General features: G+C 41.8%; 1 protein-coding gene across 2 annotated transcripts in view; it reads left to right on the forward strand.

Annotated features, from left to right (window-relative positions):
* Map2k6 (mitogen-activated protein kinase kinase 6) overlaps window positions 1–23,572 on the forward strand; it is a 102,757-nt gene that overhangs the window by 58,653 nt on the left and 20,532 nt on the right. For both annotated transcript variants that reach the window (XM_090351638.1, XM_090351639.1), the window contains exons 2-6: window positions 10,239–10,305; window positions 18,110–18,158; window positions 19,476–19,589; window positions 22,461–22,580; window positions 22,837–22,953. In XM_090351638.1, coding sequence (XP_090207764.1) covers window positions 10,239–10,305; window positions 18,110–18,158; window positions 19,476–19,589; window positions 22,461–22,580; window positions 22,837–22,953 — 467 coding nt within the window. The remainder of the gene's footprint in view (window positions 1–10,238; window positions 10,306–18,109; window positions 18,159–19,475; window positions 19,590–22,460; window positions 22,581–22,836; window positions 22,954–23,572) is intronic.

A 23,572-nucleotide genomic window follows, 5' to 3' on the forward strand; every position in this document is an offset into this window, starting at 1 on the left:
TGGAATGATAATATATGCTAATGCTAACCATTCCCGTGGGGACAGACTCTGTGTATCCCAACAAGGCCCTTGAAATAACGGGATGAACACTTAGCCCATGCTGTTTTGGTGATCCTTGAGTAAGTCATGTGACATGTTGAAGGCTGTATCTTGTGTATAATAAATACGCAATAAATTGTGGCTTATTATGATTTTTCTCATGAGCAGGTACTTGTTAATAAAAAAAAACAGCAGTGTAGCTGACTTGGTAACTCCCAGCATTCATTGATTAAACACATATTTATTCAATGTCAGGATATACACTGCTTTGCTGCTTACAGCTCATTGCAGTAGATATTAGTATTATTTCAGGGATGGGGCTAAGGTTCTTAGCTTACAAGATCGCACAGCTATGAGTTCTTTCTCATTAGGCCTCCTTTCACAGGGTCACTTGAGATGCTTTCTAATTTACTGTATATAATTTTGTCAGAGGCTTATTTATATAATCATTTGTTTATTTGTATGCGTATTGTGTGTGTGTGTGTGTGTGTGTGTGTGTGTGTGTGTGTGTGTATACGAGGAACTGGGATTTGAACTCAGGCTTTCATGCTGTTACATGGCTTTTTTTCTCAAGGCTGGTGCTCTACCACTTGAGCCACAGCTCCATTTCTGGTCTTTTGATGGTTAATTAAAGGGTCTCATGGATTTGTGAGTCTGGGCTAGCTTTGAACTGCAACCCTTAGATCTCAGCCTTTTGAGTAGTTAGGACGCCTGTTGTGAGTCACAGGTGTTTGGTTTGGAGACTTTTAAATCATCTGAAAACATACAGATACATGCATATACACATACATCTTTTATCTTGTTCCCTAGTAATGAAGACTTGTGAGAATTTCCATTAGTAACACCCAGGTAAAATCAATCCAATACCAATGTACAAATGAAAAATCTTAACAACATAAGTATATCCAGAGCTCATTATAATTGATCTCTTCTTAGCTACTAAAACCAATTTGGGGCATTGTTTAGGTAGTAGCATGTATGGGACACTGGAATGACTATGAACTTTTTCACTCACAGCTCCTCGATCATATAGCTCATACAGAACAGGGTTCTGCTTTAATAGAAAATTTCTGCATGTTTTTTTCTTGTGCTTAGCTGTGGAGATGAACTAATTTACATGTTTCCAGCAGATTGCCTGAAACAATCGCTACTTATTTCCTAAGACTCCAGAACTCCAATTCTTTTGACACCCTGAGTTATAGCATTGCCTGCAGCACTGTTTGTTAATGACAGTGATGGTGGTTTAGTCAGGAGCAAAAAACCTGAACATTTCAGTTTTTCTGTCACTGTGGAATTTTGCTGTTAAGAGGTTATATGAGGATCTGTTCTAGTGTTGATTATTAGTGTCTTGGTACAAAACAAACTACTTTGGAAAAGATATTGTTTGCTTGTCTGGATTAGCTTTCTTATTTCCAGAAAAATCTCCTGTTTACATTTTGTGGTTTCCTTGGAATTATTTCTTAGTCTTTGCTTTTTATTTTAATTTTGATTTTGCTGGTCTTGGGGCTTGAACTCAGGGCCTGGGCACTGTCCCTCAGTCTGTTTGTGCTCAAGCCTAGTGTTCTATCACTTGAGCCACAGTGCCACTTCTAGCTTTTTTTTTTTTCTGAGTTGTTTATTGGAGACCAAGGAACATTTTTTCCCCAAGCTGGCTTTGAGTTGTGATCCTCAGATCTCAGCCTCCTGAATAGATAGGATTATAGTGTGAGCCCCCAGAGCCCAGCTTTTTAATTGACAAGTATGGACCTCTAAATAGAAACTTTGGCAGGGAGAGAGGCACTAACCAAGAAGACGTGCAGCAGAATAAAAGGCAAAGACCATTGTGGTCTTTTGCCAGACTATGCTTGGCAAAACATGACTCTCACAAATGTGCAGGTTTTTGGTAGAGGATAGGGACCAGAAATTGTAGGATAGGTTGATTTTTGCCAGTTAGAGAGGGTGAGTGACTGGGTAAAGAATCCTTTTGTATTTTTGGGCCCTTTTGTTTTTTATTGGCAGGGAACATTATCCATTTTGGAATGTGCCAAAGGCCTGGAGAAAGAGCTAGAGTTCTGCTTTATGACATTTCCCCCCCTCTAATTTGGCATTGAGTTAGAAAGACCTAGAAAGAGGTCAGTAGCCATTGTTTTGCTTCAGCACAGATGGACACGAGTCACAGTGCTACTGGTCAAATATCTAGTCACTGGGGAAGAGGAAAGGATTGTTCTTATCTTATGAAAAATGAAGGCGACATAAAGGAATGTGAAAGTTTTCAATTTTGTCCAACAAAAAAGGGGAAAAAGTGTGTGTGTGTGTGTGTGTGTGTGTGTGTGTACATGTGTTTATTCATTATTAAACTGACTGCGGGATGGGCTATAACGTGCCTTACAAATAAGCCAGTAAGAACAAAGAGAGAGGAAGGGTTAGTAAATACAATCATAATATTTAATGTATATATGTGGAAGTGGGTCTAAGGAAATTTAGGGGATAATGGCATTGAGAAAGACGATGAGGGAAGGGTGGAGGGGTGACATTGATCAAGATACATTGCACTCATAATGAATCGAAACGCCTTTGTATAACTACTTAATAAATAAATAAACCTAATGTAAACACGGGCAAATGACTTGAATAAGCCATTCACAGGAAAAAGGATGCAGGTATCAGTAAACATATAAAGGACTCTGCTTAAGTAGCAAGGTATAAAATCAACTCTCAAAAATCAGTGGCTTGGGCTGGGAGTTTGGCCTAGTGGTAGAGTGCTTGCCTAGCATGCATGAAGACCTGGGTTCGATTCCTTGGTACCACATACATAGAAAAAAGCTGGAAATGGTGCTGAGGCTCAAGTGGTAGAGCTCTAGCCTTGAGAAAGTCCAAGGATAGTGCTCAGACCCTGAGCTCAAGCCAGGACTGGCAAAAAAAAAATTATATTAAAAAAATCAGTGGCTTTCCTATATGCCAACAATGAGAGAGAGACAGAAATTAGGGAAAGCAACTCCTTTTGCAATAGCCACAAAGAAAATAAAATATTTAATGAAGTAACTTTAAAATCCTGAAAAAGGAAATTCAAACAGAACTATGGAATTAGAAAAACCTCCCATGCTCCTGGATTAACATTGTGAGAATGGCAATTCCTTTGAAAATAGCAATCCTGCTAAGGGCTATCTACAAATTCAGTGCAATACCCATCAATATCCCAATGTCATTCTTTAAGGAAATAGAGGAAGCAGTCCAAAAATTCATATGGAGTAATAAAAGATCCTGTATAGCAAAAACAATTCTTAGCAGAAAGAATAGCACTGGAGGAATATCAATATCAAGCTTAACATTATTACAAAGCTATAGTAAAACAGTTTGGTACTGGCACAAGAACAGGCCTGAGGACCAATGGAATAGAACTGAAGACCTAGAAATCAACCCTCAGACCTATGGCCACCTAATCTTCGATAAGGGAACCAAAAGAATAGGATGGAAGAAAGACAATCTCTTGGGAGTGGGGTAGGGAAATGGGGACAAAAACATGAGAAAGGGTAGCAATGTTTGGGAAGTAATGCAACTTCTATCTGGCGAATATAATGTAACCCTTCTATTAATTACAATAAAAATATATTTTAAAAAAGCCGCTTCTACAAGTGGTGTTGGCAAGATTGGTTAAGCACCTGTAGAAAACTAAAGTGTATCCTTATATGTCACCCTGCACCAGAATTAATTCCAAATGGATCAAAGGCCTTGAGATAAAAGCAGATATCCTGAAAACTTTACAGGAAGGAATGGGAGATACACTAGTACTCCTTGGCACAGGTCAGAACTTTATTAAGAAAGACCCAGAAACACAGCAAATTAAAGAAAGTTTGAACAAATGGGACTGCATTAAACTGCAGAGCTTCTGTATGGCAAAGGACATAGCTAGCACGTTAAATAGAAAGCCCTCTGAGTGGAAGAAAAATCTTCACTAGCCATACAACAGACAAGGGTCTCATAGCTAAGATATACATACCTACAGCTCAAAAAATTGAACCTCTCAAAAACTTATACACAATGGAATTCTATGCTGCTGTCAGAAAGAAGGGCATTGCCCCACGTGTAAGGAAATGGAAAGACTTGGAAAAAAATCATATTAAGTGAAGTAAGCCAGACCCAAAGGAACATAGGCTCCATAGCATCCCTCATTTGTAATAATTAGTACCCATCTAGGATTCTCCTAGCAGAGGATTACAATAGCTCAAAAGCTATGTATATATGGTCATATGGGATGAGACTAAACAAGAGGAACTCTAGGATATGGAAACAAAAGTCTTATCTTTGTAATTGTTGTTCTTAATGTACTATGTGAAATGATTTCTTTTCTCTTTTTTTCCCCTTGTGGTTAATCACATGTTGTTACTGTATCTGACTTTGTTTCCTGGTATATTGGATATATGTTTATATATACAATAAGGGAAGGGGAAAAACAAGATGATTAGGAGAGAATGAGGGAAGGGAAAGGGGGACAAAAACATGGGTATCAATGTGTAAGAAGTAATGTACCCACTACCTGATGAATGTAACTGTAACCCCACTATACATTACCCTGACAATAAAATACAATAAAAATAGGAACAAAAACAACTCAGGAACAGTGCCTAGGCTCTGAGTTCAAGCCCCAGGACCGGCACACACAAATACACACAAATACACACACACACACACACACACACACACACACACACACACACACACACACACACACACAGTCATGGGAGGGAGGAAAGAAAGTATTTATGGGGATTGAACCCAGAGCCCCAGGCTTGATAGGCAAGTGTAAACTTGAATCACTTGAGCTATACAGGTAAGTTTCTAGGAGACTCTGATTTTCAAATAAGCTTTTCAGTTTTACTTCCCTAAGCTTCATGTGATTTGGGTGGGAGGAAGTGTTCTGCACAGGTTCTCTAAGGTATACCAGATCCAGGGCCTTGTCGGGGACAGACAGGCATGCCCACATTCACAGAGCTGACATAAAGTTGGTTTTCTCCCCACACCCACCTTCCTCCGGCCTCACTCAGGCCCATGAATTGCATTACACACCATCATCGCAATTTAATAACATCTAATGACACTTTGATGCCAACTGCACTTGGAGCTCAGGCCCAGCTGCAAGTAGAAACGAGAGGGCAGCCAAGGCCTCTGGGTTGCCCAGTTCCTTGGCTTGAAAACTCGCTCATGTTGGGAAACAGACTTTGAAAATACATTTGGCACTGGACAGAACAGCATCCTTTTGTGAAGTTATATCAATAATCATAAATCCAGAGTTAGCCTCTGTGACCCTGGCTCAAGTTGACAGATACGGAGGCGTGTCCTCAGCGTAACACCTTCTGCTGACCCAGTGGGGATTTCATGCTGTTTGAGTTGGCACTGGGGCCAAACCTCCTGTTTTATGTAAGACGATGTATTAGAGAGGGCTTTGTGCTCAGTCTCTCTGAGCAGATGCTGGGGTGAAGCCTCTGTGTACCCCATCGTTTTCTGTGCTGTTCAAGTAGTGAACATTTCTGTGGTCTGCTTTCCGTACTGTTGGCAAAGGCATTTCTTTTTTCTTCTCCCAATGCCAGGATGATAATGACCCAGCTTTGGTATAAGATGAATGTTACAACTATAGGGATAACATTATTTTCAAAGCACACAGGACCTGGCTGTGATGTGGAGTGATGTAATAATTGTGTCCATGTTCACAGGCTGGCCTTGTGGGGAGCCACTTGTGAAGGGCGTACGGAGGAGAGGATGAGAAGGACACAGAATCCTTCCCTGCCCCACATACGGCTTGTTGCTCACCTAGAACATGATATAAGCCCCACTTCTGGCTTCTGCATTTTCGCTATGGAATATCCAGGCAAAGGACGCTTTGGCTTGGCATATCTGACCACTTAGCTTTGCCGTTGTTCCTATTTCCCTCCTACTATTAATTTCTCACATCCAGTTTCATGTTAGTGTAGTTCCCAGGGAAACATATTCCTCAGAAATTAACATGGTTGGAAATTCAACCCATATTGTTTTATTTATTTGTTTTTTCCAGTTCTGGGGTTTGAACTCAGAGCCTGGGCACTGTCCCTGAGCTACTGTTGCTCAAGGCTAGCACTCTACCACTGGAGCCAGAGCACCACTTCTGGTCTTTTCTGTGTATGTGGTACTGAGGAATCAAACCCAGGGCTTCATGCATGCTAGGCAAGCACTCATCACTAATCCACAGTCCCAGGCATTTATAGGAAGGCTGGACACAATTGTCCAGTCCAGAATGACTTTATAGATTCGTTTCTCCATGTCTAGTTAATGATTCGTGTTACCCTTGGGTGTCCAAAAGGACCCGTTTCCTTTTTCCCTCCTTGGACTACAGGCTTCCCAGGAAAAATGACCAGGCAAAGTGGCTGCAGCCCCAGGTTAAGCTGAGGAGGTGTTTGCATGTTTTTTTTCCCTCCCATTTCAAGTGTGTGGTCTCTCTAGTTAAGAATTATTTCTCTGGTCCCCCCCCCCCACACTGCTTCTGCCGCTGCCTCCTCCTCCTCCTCCTTTTCTTCTTCTTCTTTCTTCTTCTTCTTCTTCTTCTTCTTCTTCTTCTTCTTCTTCTTCTTCTTCTTCTTCTTCTTCTTTCTTCTCCTTCTTCTCCTTCTTCTCCTTCTTCTTCTTCTTCTTCTTCTTCTTCTTCTTCTTCTTCTTCTTCTTCTTCTTCTTCTCCTCCTCCTCCTCCTCCTCCTCCTCCTCCTTCCTTCCTTCCTTCCTTTCTTTCTTCCTTCTTTTTTCTTCTTTCTTCTCCTCCTTCTTCCTCCTTCTCCCTCTTCCTCTCCCCCTTCCCCTCCCCCCTCCTCCTTCTTCTTTCTGCAAAGAACCTCACCTCAGTCATTGACTCTTTGAGAGATAGACATGTGTCTGCAATCTTTACTATTATTGTGTGGGGGTGCTGAGGAGTTTTGTTGTTTGTTCTCCCTTGGTTGCAACTTGGTTTTCATGTTTCCTGGAACTGTTCTGTCTGTTGCCCTCAGAAGGTGGGATGCTTTGAAATATTAGCTAACAATTTGAAAAACTGTGCCAGTCTCTGACATCTGTGTAGTGTGGAGAGAAGGGTACTTGGTTACCTATCACCCAGGAGGCTCTGCATTCAAGGAAGGATGAGGTGGGGGAGGGGGGATGCAGGGGCTGGAGGCTGGATGTCTAGAAAAATCCGAGGGCTCTCTTCTTTCACTGGAAAATATATTTTTTTGTTGTTATTTAATTCTTTGGTTTCTGTGCCAAAAGGTTTCATTTTCTCTGTCCATCTTTATCCACTTCTTTCTCAATTCTCTTCGAATAGATGTTTTTAATGATTTATTGAGTTTATAATGAATTGTCATTAAGAATGGTTCCACATTAATTACTCTGTAAACTTTGTTCTGGAAGATTTGTTTAGTACATGGTGACTATGGCTTTTTAGATCCATCCTATAAAAACTGAGTTGGAAGGAAAGCCCGGTTGGGGGGGAGGAGGGAGGTTAAATTTGAGGGTAGCTTGCACTTTTTTGCTTAAATGATCATTGAAAAGCCTTTGTCATAGGGGGAAAAAATGCAGCTTAGCTTCTTTGGGGTTTCATTTGAAAGAGGTAGAGGATTATATTTGTGGAAGCTGCTTGGGTTACCCAGTCACCCTGGTAGAATTAGGGTGATTGGTGGCTAAACTATCCATTGGCCATTTCTTTGTTCATGGACTGTCTCATTTCAAGTTATGTTCTCTGTCCCTTTGAGCCTGAAGGGAGGCCCTGTGGAAAGGGGCTTGTCTATTTGGTATCTATTTGTATCTATTTGGGTTGTTACAGAGTTCCAACACTTCCCAGCCTTCCTGGTACATAGTAAAGCTCTAGGTATTGACTTGATGTTGTATTGACTTAACATAATAAAATGGACTCAATTGCTACCTGAGCTTTCAGGATGGGAAAGCAAATGTGAGTTTTGAATATTACAAAATGCATAGGGAGAAAGGAGAAAATAATTGTTTTACTAAAGATGTTCTTGAAAGGCCTTGGCTGTGTTCTTTACTGATAAGCATTTTTCCCCCTCTCCCTTGCTTTATTCAAAATGAAAGAATTGATTTAGCTGTCCGATTTTGAAGGAAGAGAAAACAATTCAGTCAGGTGCAGATGGCTCACACTTATAATCCTAGACCCACATGCTCCTGTTCCTTTCTCTTTTCTTTCTTTTTTTTTTTTTTTGGCTCAGTTCTGGGGCTTGAATCCTGGGCCTGGGTGCTGTCCCTGAGCTCTTTAGCTCAAGGTTACTGTTCTACCACTTGAGTCACAGCTCCACTTTTGGTTTTCTGGTGATTAGGGATAAGAGTCTCATAGACTTTAGAGCCTGGCTGGCTCTGAACCTTGATTCTCAGGTCTCAGCCTCTCGAGTAGCTAGGAATATGGGTGTGAGCCACCAGTGACCAGCAGCCCTTTCTTAAATTAAGCAGTGGAGCATCTATATGACTATAAAAGCAATTATGGGGTCCCAACATTGTCTGATTAGTTTCAGACAATGGTCCAGTGCTAAAGATACTGTTGTCACTTCCCTATTTCACACATGAAGAGACTGATAATCAGATGGAAAGTCAACCAGATTCAACTGGAATGGAAGAACTAGATAGCTGCTGGTTCTTTTCAAACTCTCTATGCCACATCCCTTTACCCTTTTCTTTTTGGTCCTTCCTGTTCCCCCTCATTAAAGAATGGGGGAGGAACTCTGGCTTGGATGTCAGAGGACTTGGAGTCTAATTCTGAGTCTAATTCTCATTGCTGGCTCTGTGATGTTGAATGTGTCATACCAAATCTTTGGTGGCTGTGTGTGTGGAAGGTGTTTACTTTCTCTCCGGTTGCTTTGCAAGCTGGGGATGTGACAGAGGACTTATCAAAGGCTTGCAGGTGCTCATGTGCAGTGCTCACTCATGATGTAGACAAGTGAGGAGGGAGTTAGAACAGCCTCCCAGCAGCTCGGATGGTTGCTTTCCCTGCCAAAGAGCAAAGCGTGGTGGGGGGAGGGGATGGGGGTGTCTCTATCTATAAGGAAAGAGGAAATTCTAGATTCTCACTAAATGGTTCTGCTTCCTCAGCTGGCATTGTTCAGCCTATGTCTTTCTGAATCACCATGAAATGTACTTGAGATAAACTCTGGTAGTTTGAGCCCAAGAATGAATGACATTGGATGACATTCCTATCTGCCTGCCAAACAAGTGATAGCCTCATTGAGGTCATCTGTGAATGTACTCATTTTTTGGAACAAAGCAGATGTAAATATATATATATTACTGTGGTGAGGGTTTTAAGCCTTCTCTTAGAACAGCCCAGCAGTAGTGGTTCATACCGTAATCCTAGCTGCTCAGGAGGCTGACAGCTGAAGATTGTAGTTGGAAGCCAAACTGAGCAGAAAGTTTGAAACTCCTATCTAATTAGCCAGCAAATAGCTACAAGTGGAGGTGTGGCTCAGATGATAGAGCACCAGCCTTAAAAAGCTAGGGATTCAGTACTGAGTTCAAGCCTTAGTACTAGCATGCGCATGTGTACATGCACACACGCACACGCATGCACACGCATGCACACACACACACACAGAATAGTCGTCTCTCTCTCTCTTTTTGTGAGTCCTGGGCTTGACCCAGGGCCTGGGCACTGTTCCTTTTCTCGTTTTCACCCAAGGTTAGCACTCTACCATTTTGAGCCGCAGTGCCATGTCCCATTTTCTTCAGTTAATTGGAGATAAGAGTCTCACAGACTTTCCTGCCCTGGCTGGCTTTGAACTGTGAGCCACTAGCGCCCAGCTCAAAACCATCTCTTAGATTTTCAAACCTTTGGCAGGACAGTAGGAAATGTGTTCAGATTCTGTTTCCATCACTAATTCCACAGCAATTCACAGACTAACTTAAAAAGCCATAGGAGACTGTGGTGTATTGGCATTAGTAAGAAAGAAAGAACTGCTATCTGCCATTGTGATGATTGATTTTATATATATATAAAAGCAAAAGGAAAGACCTTGATGTGGCAAACCCTGGGCACACGGAAAGTCTTGTGTTCAGAGCATGGCTCTTCAGCCACTGACATCCCCTGCATTTGGGAAATGCTGTGCACATGGCTACTTTGTTTCTGGTCCCTTATAATTCTGGTTCCCATGACAACCCCCCCCCTTTCTCTGCCCCTGTTCTCTCAATTCGAGGAAGACTTTAATTTTTTCTTTTGTCTTTTCCCATAGGCAAGAAGAGAAATCCTGGCCTTAAAATTCCAAAAGAGGCATTTGAGCAACCTCAGACCAGTTCCACGTAAGTTGGCAAAGTTGTCATTTTTTTTAAACCCAGATGTATGTACTGTGGGTATTTTTCCCATAGGCATTCTTTTTGGGGGGCTAATAACTTTGGGCAAAGTTATTAGACAGAAAAGCTGGCCTGTGAAGGGAAGAGTCATTGTTTACTGTTCTGAGTCCTGAACCAATCGATCTGGCAGTCAGCTGACATTCAATGAGTAGACGAGGTCAGTGTCTCAAATTCTTGGTCGAGTAAGAGTTAAGTGACACATACCAGCTTTGGTAGCTGAGGTCAGATGTAAAAATCAGACAAGTCTCCAGAGATGGACTGCCTTACCTTTTCCCTGTAGATCTGAAATGAACAAACCAATCCCTGTGAGAGCTATTACTGTAAAACTTGAGCTGGAAAGGTGGCATTTGATGAGTTACCACATCCTCACGCCTAAATCCTGACCCATAAAAGCAGAAGGAACGATGAGGTAAAGGAATACTTCTTTATTAGTTGAGACTTTGGTCCAAGTCCCTAAGTGAACTTCAGTCCTAGTTGAGCAGATGGCTCTCTCTCTGAGAGCTTCCTTTATGTGCTTTGTCTCTGCAGAGGAGGGAAGGGTACCTGTTATCTACCCCAAGGCCTGAACACCTGTCAAAGCATCTGCATGTGAGGCAACAAATCACTACAGAGGAACCAGAAAGGCAGAAAAATCCTCCAAAGGGCATCTCAATGGAATTTTTAAGATGTTCGCTTATGTCTTCAAGAGTGCCTCACCCTTTGTAAATGTTTTGTTGACCTTAACTGTGGTCCTTACCAGAACATGCACCCTCTAGCGCCAAGAAATGCTCATTACAAAGGTCCCAGGTCTTGCGAGACTGCTGGAGCCATTGGCTTTGGTTGGCATTGCAGACAACCATATCAAGACATTTTCTACCTACGAAAGAGAAAGCTGAGTGCCTGTGACTCAATGCCTATAATTTGCTGTAGCTTCTCAGGAGGCTGAGATCTGAGGATTATGGCTTGAAGCCAGCCCAGGAAGGAAATTTCCTGTGGTAGGATAGTTTTCTAGAATTTTAAAGTTACGAATTCCATTTTCCAAACAGATACGTATTTATTTAGAGGCAGTATTTCATCATGGCTGACCTTCAGAGAATGTGGTTTTTGAAGCGTTGGTCCATTTCTTCTAAGTGGTCAATTTATGGGAATAAAGCTGTTACAATATTTCCAGATTATTCCCCCAGTGGCTGCACAATATCTACACATATCCTGTATTTTCCCTGGTAGAAGATGTATTTTCCTTCTTGTTATCTCTGTCAGTTGTTTGATTTTTAAAAATCAACTTTATTGATTTTTTTTAAAGAATTAATTTGTTGTGTTGTTTTCCTGTTTTTAGTTTCATTGCTTTCTTCCTTTATTGTCAACATTTCTGGACATATATTCTTACCTTGGGCAGGCCTCTAGGTTGGTTTCTAGAATATTTTCCTAGCATGAGTGAGGTCCTGGGTTCAATCCTCAGCAATGCGAACCTACATAACTGTCTTGTATTCCCTCTCTCCTTTAACACATTTATTCCTGCTATATGTTAATTTAATGTATTTTTACAAAAACATTTCTTGGTATAAACAAATGCCTAAGAATCAAGGCCAAGGTAAAGGAGTTCCAATTTTATTTTCTCTGGCAGACCATGATCTGAGCACACTTATAAACTAATCATTTCGTGCTTGTGAACTTCCCCACTTTCGCTCACGAAATCCTCTTTGTCCTACTATTATTTTCATACCAAGGCTTACTTCATACAATTATTTTCAAACCAAGGCTTACATGTGTACTTCTGAGGAAGTGGCCTTTCACATTCATTTTGTGTTCTCTTTGGCAAATGTTCAAGGTTGGCTTGGTGATTCTTGCCACGTCTGTCTTTCTGCTGCGCTGTATAGAAGTCAGTATGCTGAGAGAGCCACATTCATTCTCTCGTTCAGTGTGTGTGTGTGTGTGGTCGGTCTGCTCAAGCTTTTTCTTTGAGTCATCAGGGCCAGTGTCTGTCTGTCTGTCTGTCTGTCTGTCTCTCTCTCTCTCTCTCTCTCTTTCTTTTGGGTCATGGGGCTTGAACTCAGCCAGGGCACTGTCCCTGAGCTCTTCAGTTTAAGGCTAGCATAGGGCCAGTGTTCTGAGCTGTCCTGCCATGGGATTGGAAGTAGTGGGAATATCATTTCACTTTGCCCTCACAAGAGACTCAGGACACAGTGTCTTCCCTTCTCACCTGGTAAGCAAAATAGCAGCTAAGGTGGAAGGGGATAAATGTTTCATGTACTTTTTCCCTATAAGCATCACAGGAAAGCATGCAAGCTCCAGATCCCAAATGCTAGGTTTATGTGTGAGATTGAAAATGTCACCAGTTGAATGATTAATTTAGACAAGATGCCTCATGGGTGTCAGCCTTAGTTTCCCCTTCTAAAACCCAGGTATAACCTCAGTATTGTGATGGTAATGAAGATTAAGTGTCACCATTAGAATCTAGCCTAGTCTAGCCTGAGGCAGTGAGAGGTAGCACTGGCCTGTTTATCATTCTGCTGGCATAAAAACCCAGTGATGTGCCTGCCCTTAGCTCTCTATTGCTTGGACTAGGTGAAGCTGTGAGCAAGTGGTTTGTGGCTAATGAAGTGGCAGGGGGAGGGGAGGCAGGATTTTTCACTTTCAAAGTTAAAAAGTCATCTTGGTACTGCACTAGACCAAAATATCCTCTCACTGAATGAGCTGCAAATATCTAATGTCCTTGTGTCTTTGCATTGAAAAAGAAAAAATACCTCTGAGAGCTGTAAAAATCAAAGAGGTTATTGCATATAATATTTTATTATTCTATAATCAATATATTATATTATGCTAACCACATAGTTACAATACATAAATATATTATAGATGCACATATATAATAAACATATATACTTACAATATATAATTTATAATATGTACAATAATTTGTAATATAATACTTAGTGAATATTATATATAATCTATATATAATACTAAAAATAGAAGACCTAGCACCATCTCTGACCCAAATAAAAAGGTGCTTCACAAAACTTGTTAATGGATAAGGAAGCAGAGAACTGATTCTCTCTCTCTCTCTCTCTGTCTCTCTGTGTGTCTCTCTCATTAGAAGTAAACTATTATTATAGTAAACCACAGCTGGTTGTTCCTATGAAACACTAGTACCAGGTGACCCCGACGATGTCTTTGGTCTTCCATGGAAGTAATTTTGTCATAAGCTTGATTCTTTGCCCAGAGGACTAAAAATATAGAATAACTGACAGAGAATATCCACCCACAGTTGAAAGCCGCCCAGTCTCAACACCCCAGGCAAATGAATACATCCCAGCCCTGAACAGAAAGAACATCCGCCAACAAATCCACTGAGCATTGTCAGTCTTGGCCCTATCCTTGGCTGAGTTTGGCAGACTTGATGAGCCCAAAGGCCTGAGGCCCCTGTGGTTGAATCACGCTCCTGAGAGGAGGCTCTGTGTTGGGGGCAAGTTCCTTGATTCAGTTCAGGCTTGGATGGGAACCATGGGAGCTGGAAAAGCACTTTGTTCTGGGTGGGTTTTCCCTTCCCTCTTCTTTTCCTTTTCCCTCCTTCTGAGGTCAAGGCTGAGATTCAGGTGACTTGAGTTTTATTTTAAGCGCTGTGAACGAACTGCATGTACATACCTTCAGAAAACTACCTGGCTTTCCTAGATATAATTTTCCTTCATCTGGAAAATAGCAGCATGGCCTCCTGGGCTAGTAGGTTTGGGTATAATGCAAGAATATGTTGAGGACCTAGAGTTTGGCCTAGTGATAAGAGTGCTTGCCTAGCATGAAAGAAGACCTGGGTTTGATTCCTCAGTACCACATATATAGAAAAAGGCTGGGAATGGTGCTGTGGTTCCAGTGGTAGAGTACGAGCCTTGAGAAAGCCCACGGACAGTGCTCAGGCCCTGAGTTCAAGGCCCAGGACTGGCAAAAAAAAAAGAATAAAAAAAGAATATGTTTAGTTAGGATTGGCAGATTGTTTTTCAGAAGGCTGGATAGTAAATATTTTAGACTAACATAAGCTACAATAGCATCAGTTGCATAGCTGTTATTTTATTTATTTATTTTTGGTTTGTTGGTTTTATTACAACAACTCCTAAGTTGGGCCATTGACTGGAATTTGACAAGTATTGATAGAGGATGTAAGCATATTACTTCTGGAAGAGTTCCTTCCCCCCCCCCCCCCCCAGTGCTCTTGGTAGTTGGAAAGAAAATGGTTGTAACCCCAACTAATTAGGGCTCTCTCCTCCCACATAGTTTTATAAAGGCATGGTGATGAATAATTGCAAAAGACATTAACAATTCAGCTGACATCAGGGGCTCATGGCTGTCATCCTAGCCACTCAGGAGGCTGAGGTCTGAGGATTGTGGTTCGAAGCTAGCCTAGGCAGGAAAATCTGAGATGCTTATCTCTAATGAACCAACAGAAAGCCAAAGTGGAGGTGTGGCTCAAGTGGTCGAGTGTCACCCTTTAGCAAAAACATTAAGGGACAGTGCCTCAGCCCTGAATCTAAGCCTCAGTACCAGTATCAGCACAAACACACACATACACACAAACAAACACACTATACTAGTTACACATTTCCAGTTCTTTTTGCCTATTTTTCAAAGTACTGTTGCTCTTACTATAACCATTGAAACAAGGTAAGAAAAAGAGCTTTGGGCATTATAAGAATGAGAAATTAGATTTTGAGAAGTTTGAATTCATCTAGAAATCTTTTCTGAAGAATTCCCCACTGAGAAACGCTAGATACACAAAAGCTTTACCACTGTGTTTTTGTGTGCGCGCGCGTGTGTGTGTGTGTGTGTGTGTGTGTGTGTGTGTGTGTTGTTCTTATTCTTTGATAACCCCCTAAACACTAGTCTGAAATTAGTGCAGAAAGCTCTCATGTGTTCTGTATCTATGAAGGAGATTTCAAGGTGAGGGAAAGAGGGAAATCTTTCCATTAAAAACTTAGATTCACATTAGTGTGGGTCTAAGATTTTACTAGCAAAGAAGCCCAATAGCTCAAAAGCTATGCGCATATGGCCATATAGAAAGGACCTAAGTGAAATGAACCCCAGGATAGGGAAACAAGAGGTTTATCTTTGTGTTTATTGTTTTTAATGTACTATGTGAAGTTATTTTTTCATTCTTTTTTTTCTGTTTTTCTTTCCTTTTTGGTTTATCCTCTGTTGATGCTGTATCTGACTTTGGAACATGGTGTACTGTGTATATATATATATATATATATATATATATATATATATATATTTGTTTGTTTGTATCAGGGAAGATACAAGATGTAAGAGGAAAAAACAACATGATGACACAAAAGAATTAAGCATTGTAACAGCTACATTCACAAGACTATATGTTGGAAATAATATACTCTACACCTGGGAGGAATTGGGAGGGGAGAAAGTGGAATAAAAACATGGGAAGGGGTAACAAGAAGGAACATTCAAGAAATAATGTACTCACTATGTTACAAATGTAACTGTAGCCCCTCTATACATCACTCTGCTAATAAAATAAAATTTACAAAAAAGAAATTTGTAAGTAACGCACCTACTACCTGGTGAATGTAACTCTAACCCTTCTATACATTACCAGGACAATAAAAAATAAAGCAAAAAAAAAAATCTTAGATTCAGCTGGGTACCCGTGGTACATGCCTGTAATTCTAGCTACTCAGGAGGCTGAGATCTGAGGATTGCGGTTCAATGCCAGCCAGGGCACTAAAGTCCATGAGACTCTTATTTCCAGTGAACCATCAGAAAGCTGGAAGTGGTGCTGTGGCTCAAATGGTAGAGCACTGGCCTCGAGCTAAAGAGCTCAGGGACAGTGCCCAGGCCTAGAGTTCTGGCTCCACGACCTATCCCCCCCAAAATCTTAGATTCATATTTATATCTGTGTTTATATTTCTACTTTGTCTCTAGACCTTTTTTTAATTGCAAAGGTGATGTACAAGGAGTTACAGGTACATAAGTAAGGTATTGAGTACATCCTAGACATTTTTTTAAAAACTTAAAAAAAATTTTTTTTTTGGTGTATGTGCCAATCCTGGGACTTTAACTCCGTGTCCTTGAGCTCTGGCCCCCTCCCTGCCAAGTCTAGTGCTCTACCTCTTGAGCCATGGCACCACTCCCCACTTTTTGGTGGCTGATTAGAGATAAGAGTCTCGCAGACTTTTCTTCCAGGGATGGCTTCCAACCACATTTAGGAGTTAGGATTACAGATGTGAGCCACTGGCACTTGGTTTTATTCTTTTTTTAATTTTTAATTTTTTTCTATTCAATCCTGGGGATGGAACTCAGGGCCTGAGCACAGTCCTCAGGGTTTCCTCAAGGCCAGTGCTCTACCACACCACTTCCAGCTCTTTTTTTTTTTTCCTTCAGTGTATGTGGTACCGAGGAATCAAACCCAGGGCGTCATGTATGCTAGGCAAGCACTCTAGGCCAAACTCCAAGCCCCTTACTCTTATTGTTTTATTTGTATGTTCTGTTTTGTCAGAAGTGATAGAATTGCCATTTAGCCAAAGATCCTTCTCTTTCTTCCTCTCATCACCCCCTTGCTTGCCTCCATTTTCCTTTGTTTTTCTGAAGACAGTGGTGGCATCCACAGAGCCCTGAGTTTCTAGGCAGGTCCCCCTTGGTAAAAGCAGTATCCAAATTTCTTAGCTTTAGCCTTTAGTTGTCAGTTTGATCATGTTCACAGTGTACTTCTCAGTGTTTCTTATTTTTGTCCTAACAATTTGGATGCATGGAGTTCAAGAAAAGGCCTTTCTGGGTTTCTAGTTAGGACATAGGCAGAACCAAAATAATTTTTTTCTCTTAAGTCATTTGCGATCAAGAGAGAGCATTAAGGTATAGAAATAAGTACACATGAGGAGGAGACTTGGAGACAAAAGTCAGCAAACCTCTACTTCCTGAGTCGTGGACCCGTGAAAATTGTGTTTACTATGTACAGAAAGAATGTCATCGGATTTGATCCAACAGCCTGGCAGAAGACAAAGATGCTCTGAATGAAATCGGAAGATGTGGGGCAAATCATTTCACCTCTGTAGATCATATGTCCACATCTGTGTAGATTGGGAAGAAGTTTGGAATTACCATCCTGTGAATTTTGTGAATTGCAAGGACACAGCACTAGCTTCTCCCCTCCCTTCCCCTCCCCCTGCTCCCCTCCTCTCCCCTCCCTTCCTTCTTTCTTCTGTCCCCCTCCCCACCCTTTCTCCTTCCTTCCTTCCTTCCTTCCTTCCTTCCTTCCTTCCTTCCTTCCTTCCTTCCTTCCTTCCTTCTTCCCTCTCTTCCTCCCTCCCTCTCTTTTTCTCTCTTTGGAAGGAATGGTGGAAGGATTGGGTGTATTTTGGTTCATATACTTAAGTGACAGAACACCTTTGATGCTAACTACAATAATATAATTATCACAATAGCTATATACTATGGCTCCGAATTACTGGATTTTTACCATGTCCTAGGTACTTCATTTATCATGTGCTAGGGCTTTCATTATGCACTTTATGTGACTTGGGAGACCATTCCTACTCCACAAGGTAGGTGGATTAATAACCTCATGATAAGGAAGGAATAAAACTCAAAGAAATGAGGTGTTTTAAGCCCAGTATGTATTCTAAATCCTCTTGAGTTCACACTGCTGTGTAGTTTTACATGGCCCATGAATCTGCCCCTGCTTACTAAGGGAAATCTTGAGTCCCGTGTGGTTTGGGAAGGACATACTTGAGTTGAGCTTATGCTTCCTTTTCTCCATTATGTTTCTTAGGCCTCCTCGAGACTTAGACTCCAAGGCTTGCATTTCTATTGGAAATCAGGTGAGGAAAATCCCCCCCCCTCTCTCTTTCTTTCCTTCCTTTCTAAATTTTTTTTTTTTTGGTTGGTTGTGGGGCTTGAACTCTGGGCATGGGTGCTGTCCATGAGCTCTTCAGCTCAAGGCTGCTGCCCTACCCCTTGAGCCATAGGGCCAGTTAGTTTTTCTGGTGGCTAATTGGAGATAAGAGTCTCATGGATTTTAATCCCTAGTCTTACATTGAACCGTGATCCTCAGATCTCAGCCTCCTGAGGAGCTAGGATTACAGGCGTGAGCCACCATGCCTGGCTCCCTTCTCCATTTCTATACTTTCTCCTTCTCTCCCTCCCTCCCTTTGTTAGTTCTAGAGTTTGAACTCAGGGCCTTCGTTTGCTTTATGACTGGAGCCATACGTCCAATTCTTTTGGCTTCACTTTGTTTCAGATAGCCTCCTGCACTTTTGTTCAGGGCTAATCTCAGATCTCGATCTTCCTTTCTCATCTCTTGCAGAGCTGGGATTGCAGGCAGCATGTACCACCACCATGCCTGGCCCTGTACATATGTTTTCTGGCACCAACACTGAAAGAACTGTTTTCTATAATATGTTGTGAGGAGATAAATAAAAAAAATGTCCAACTTTAAAGGGAAATGGCATGTGGTACTTTTGCTGTTTTGAATTGTGAATTGAAATCAGGCTGTTGTCATTCTGAGAAAATGACTTCAATGAGTCCTTTGGGAGGACAGTTCTGAAAAAAACCACGTAACATCTAACTGCAGTCAGTCGCTACTAGATGAACAAGAGCTGTCTGTTGTGTGGGGGTTTCAACTGAGCCACTGCAAAACTGAATGGCTCGCTGGGTGGCCAAGGGTTTCATTGGTGTTCTCAGCTTTTAGTGGCACCTTGGCATTCTAGAAAAACTCACAACATAGACCTAACCCTTAGAATAGGAAGAGAGGCTGGTGTATTGGCACAAGCATGTGGTGCCAGCTACTTGGGAGGCAGAGATGGAGAGGATGGTGGGAAGACGACCAAAAAATTAGTGGGAACTCCATCCCCACAAACATTAGCTGGGTGTGGTAGCACATGTCTGAAGGAGGTGTGATGGGAAGATCATGGAGCAAATGTAGATCTGCACAATGTGGGTAACCCTGTGAAAAATAACTGAAGCATCAAAGGGCTAAGAGTTGGCTCGTGTGGTAGAGCACCTGTCTAGCCAATGGGTGAGGCCAAGAGTTCAAATCCCCATACTGCCCAAAGAAGGAGAGAAACCAGAGAGCGAACCACCACCTCAGCATGCAGGGTAATGTTCACCCTCAATCATGCTGCTTGTCCCTCTTGCAGAATTTTGAGGTGAAGGCAGATGACCTGGAGCCCATCGTGGAGCTGGGGCGAGGTGCTTACGGGGTGGTCGAGAAGATGCGACACGTGCCCAGCGGACAGATCATGGCGGTGAAGGTAGAGCGGGTGTTCTAAGGGTTTCTATTTGTTTGTCATCTGTATAGGGTTTGCCATTTCTTCTGTGAGCCATCCTGCTTCCTAAATGGAAAAAGATCTTCAACAGGGTGGAAGGGGATTCTGTTTCTGTCTCTGTGTGCTAAATGCCCTGTTGAAGTTCATTGTACTTACTTTCTATTTAAAACCAAATCTTTTCCTTTTCCCTTCCTCCAACACTCCCTCCCTCTCTCCTTTCTTTTCCTCCCTCCCTCTCTCCCTCCCTCCCTCCCTTCCTTCCTTCCTTCCTTCCTCCTTTGTGTTCTTGTTTCTTTTCATTGTTGGTCATTGGACTTAAACTCTGGGCCTGGGCACTGCCCCTGAGCTCTTCAGCTCAAGGCTACTGCCCTACCTCTTGAGCCACAGCACCACTTCCAGTTTTCTGGTGGTTAATCGGAGATAAGAGTCTCATGAACTTTTGTGCCCATGCTAGCCTTGAACTGTGATTCTCAGCCTCCTGAGGACCTGAGTAGCTAGGTTTACGGGTGTGAGCCACTGTGTCCTGCTTCTCTTTCTTTTGGGGAGGGGGTGGTCCTGTGGCTTGAACTAAGGGCATAGATGCTGTTGATTGTTTTTGCTCAAGGCTAGCACTCTACCACTTAAGCCACAACTACCTTTCTGGTTTTCTTTTTCTTTTTTCTGTTTTGGTGATTCATTGGAGATAAGAGTCTTAATGACTTTCTTGGCTAGGCTGGCTTTGAACCACAGTCCTAAGATTTCAGTTTCCTGAGTTGCTAGAATTTTATAGACATGGGCTACTAGTATCCAGCTTTTTTTTTTTTTTTGCCAGTCCCAGGGCTTGAACTGAAGGCCTGAAGTTTTTTTTTCTATGTATATAAATTATTTTTACTATATCCTATGATAACATTTTAATTTTAATCCTTCCATCAGCACCTAGCTTTTAACAAGCATAGTTTTTCCAAATTAAGATTTCATGTATTGGGCCAGGAATGTAGCCTAGGTAGAGTGCTTGCCTAGCATGCATGAAACCTTGGGCTTGATTCCTCGGTATCACTTACACAGAAAAATCCAGAAGTGGTGCAGTGGCTCAACTGGTAGAGCTCTAGCCTTGAGAAAGCCCAAGGATAGTGTTCAGGCCCTGAGTTCAAGCCCTAGGACTGACAAAAAAAGAGAAGATTTCATGTATCTCAACGTGTCATTATTGTTGTTTTAGTTTTATAAATCAGTGTCCACACTGGGGCCCACGCATCACATATGGTTGTTAGAATGCACAGATCTCTTTTTTCTGTGTTCTGTTTCAGTTATAATTAATTAATTTGCTGTCAGCACTGGCATGGGAGAAAATCAGGGAGAAGGTGACACTGATAAAAAATAATGTACCCCTTGACTTATGTAACTGTAACCTGTTCTATATATCACTTTTACAATAAAATTTTTTTTTAAAAAAAGAATCTCACAGACTTTCCTCCCTGAGCTGGCTTTGAACTAAGTAGGATTACAGTTGTGAGCCACCAGCACCTGGTTTACTTTGAATATCCAGAAATAAAAAATGAGAAAGAGAGAGAAGAGTAGGGGCAGGGGAGAGAAAAATCTCTATTTGTAGAAATGGGGCAAGGTTTATCTAGAGTAAATTTGCCTTGTTTTTGATGTGGAATCAGTTCCTATTTCTTGGACAGACTCGAGGAAGGATTTTAAACAGCAAACGTCTAGAAAACCTATTAGACCTTGTGTCTTGCTTAGGAATAGTGACAGGTTTGGATCCCTTTGCTTTTTAGAGAGAAGAGATTGCTTCTCTGGCTTGTAGATTTTCTAGTCTGTTCTGTTGACAAACTTTAGGAAGATCTAGTGCTAGGTACTGTGCTTTCCCTGGCGGCTCATGATATCCTAATCACATCTCTGGAAGGCTGCACTGCCCTGGCTGGCAGGACAGGTTTTTCTTTTTTCAGCAGTTCTGGTTAAGAATGATCATTTTCGTCAGTTCTTTAGATCCTTCTTCTATTGTTTATGGCTGGGGACATTTCCTGTTTATTCCACATCCAGTCAGTACTCTGTCCTTGTGGATTTTTCATCTGTACACTCAAATCTAGGAAATTAAAGAAAAAGTACTGAATACATAAAGGCTTTCTTATGTTGGGTGCTGATTCCCTGCACAATACAGTACAGCAAATATCTGCATGGCATGGACAGTGCATTGGCTGTTGCAAGCAGTCCTGAGCCTACGGGTGCTGTGTGCTTATCATGTGCACAGACGACATCATTTTACACAACACTTGACCACTAGAGGATGTGGCTTCTGAAGTGGGGTATGGGAACCAGTCCCCCAGGGACACAGACTGCTTGCCATAGCTATTGGTTTCTTATGTGGGCCCAGAGAAGAGATCTTCCTTCTGTTTTTAATCCGTTCAGGTCCCCAAATGAATAGTAATTAGTATTATGGGTTCTCTGTACTATGTAGGTACAATTCAGTAAACTAGATTGTTTTTCCAAAATCTTATCAGTTTATTTATTTATTTTTCATTTTCATGCTCTACTGGGGCTTGAACTCAAAGCCTGGGGTGCTGTTCTTGGCTTCATTTTTTTTTTTTTTTTAATTCAAGGCCAGTGCGCTACCATTTGAACCAAAGCTCTACTTCTGGTTTTTGTATGATTTTGTGGAGTTTTACAGGGTTTCCTATCCAAGCTGGCTTTGAACTACCATCCTTAGGGCTCAACTTATGAATAGATTAAAATTACAGTTGTGAGCTGTTGGTACTGGGCTCTGTTTACTTCTTTCCAGGGACTGGTTTGGAAAGATGCATTTTTCTTTTCTTGTCTTAAAAACGGTTTCCTGCTCAAAATAATCACCACACTTTCTTCCCTGTGTTTTCCATCCAGCGGATCAGGGCCACTGTAAACAGCCAGGAGCAGAAAAGGCTGTTAATGGATTTGGATGTGTCCATGCGAACAGTGGACTGTCCATTTACTGTCACCTTTTATGGCGCGCTCTTCCGGGAGGTAGGTAGTCCTTCCATTCGAACTCCAAGGAGAATGATCACTGTTTCTCAGAAGATAGAATAGTCTGCTGGGTTACTTTGTGGAGAAAATCTTGTTCAGTGCTAAATTCCTTTGAGATCTTAAAGGGATCTATGATCCCTTGCCTCAAAAGAAACTTCAGTTAGAAAGGAAGAGTGCTTCAGAACAATGGTTAACTTTTTTTCTCCTGAGCCCCTTTCTGTCCTCTTTAATGATCCCAGAATGTATTGGTTTCCAGGGTGATGTCTGGATTTGCATGGAGCTCATGGATACTTCGCTAGATAAATTCTACAAACAAGTGATTGATAAAGGGCAGACAATCCCAGAAGACATCTTGGGGAAGATAGCAGTATCTGTGAGTACATTCCCCCCCACCTCCCCAGCCCCCCAATCCCACTACAAGGAGATTGGCCTAGGCCAAGCATGATGTTTTTGGTGCTAGCACTGGAGCTTGAACTCAGGGCCTTGGTGCTGTTTCTGCTCGAGGCTGGTGCTCTATCACTTGAGCCACAGTTGAACTGGAGATAAGAGTTTCATGGAATTTTCTGCTTGGACTGGCTTTAGACTGTGATCCTCAGGTCTCAGCCTTCCTGAGTAGCTAGAATTACAGGTGTGAGCTACCATGCTGGGTATGAAATGATTTTATCTGGTCATTGCCAGTGTCACTACTGATGGAAAGTATACATTTGTTCAGTTTGAATCTGTAGAGTTTTATAGATTTTCTTAATAAGACAGGTAGTAAGAGAAGGTATTGAAAGAAAAAGGAAATAGGAACATTTGCTACCTTGGTGGCTGCTGAGGTTGAGGAGGGGAGAGGGGAGGGGTAGAGAGAAATACTTCAAGGACAAATGGGAAGAAGATAGATGAGAGAGTGATACCTCCTCTGCTGTCTGATGGGTGGGATCCAATGAATATCACTTCTTGTTTATTTTCTTGGCTAGGTTTGCTACTCTTTGAGAAAAGAGTTCACCCTT

This window comes from Megascapheus bottae, chromosome 17 (genome assembly GCF_031878675.1).
Source record: "Megascapheus bottae isolate mThoBot1 chromosome 17, mThoBot2.hap1, whole genome shotgun sequence".
Lineage (NCBI taxonomy): Eukaryota > Metazoa > Chordata > Mammalia > Rodentia > Geomyidae > Megascapheus > Megascapheus bottae.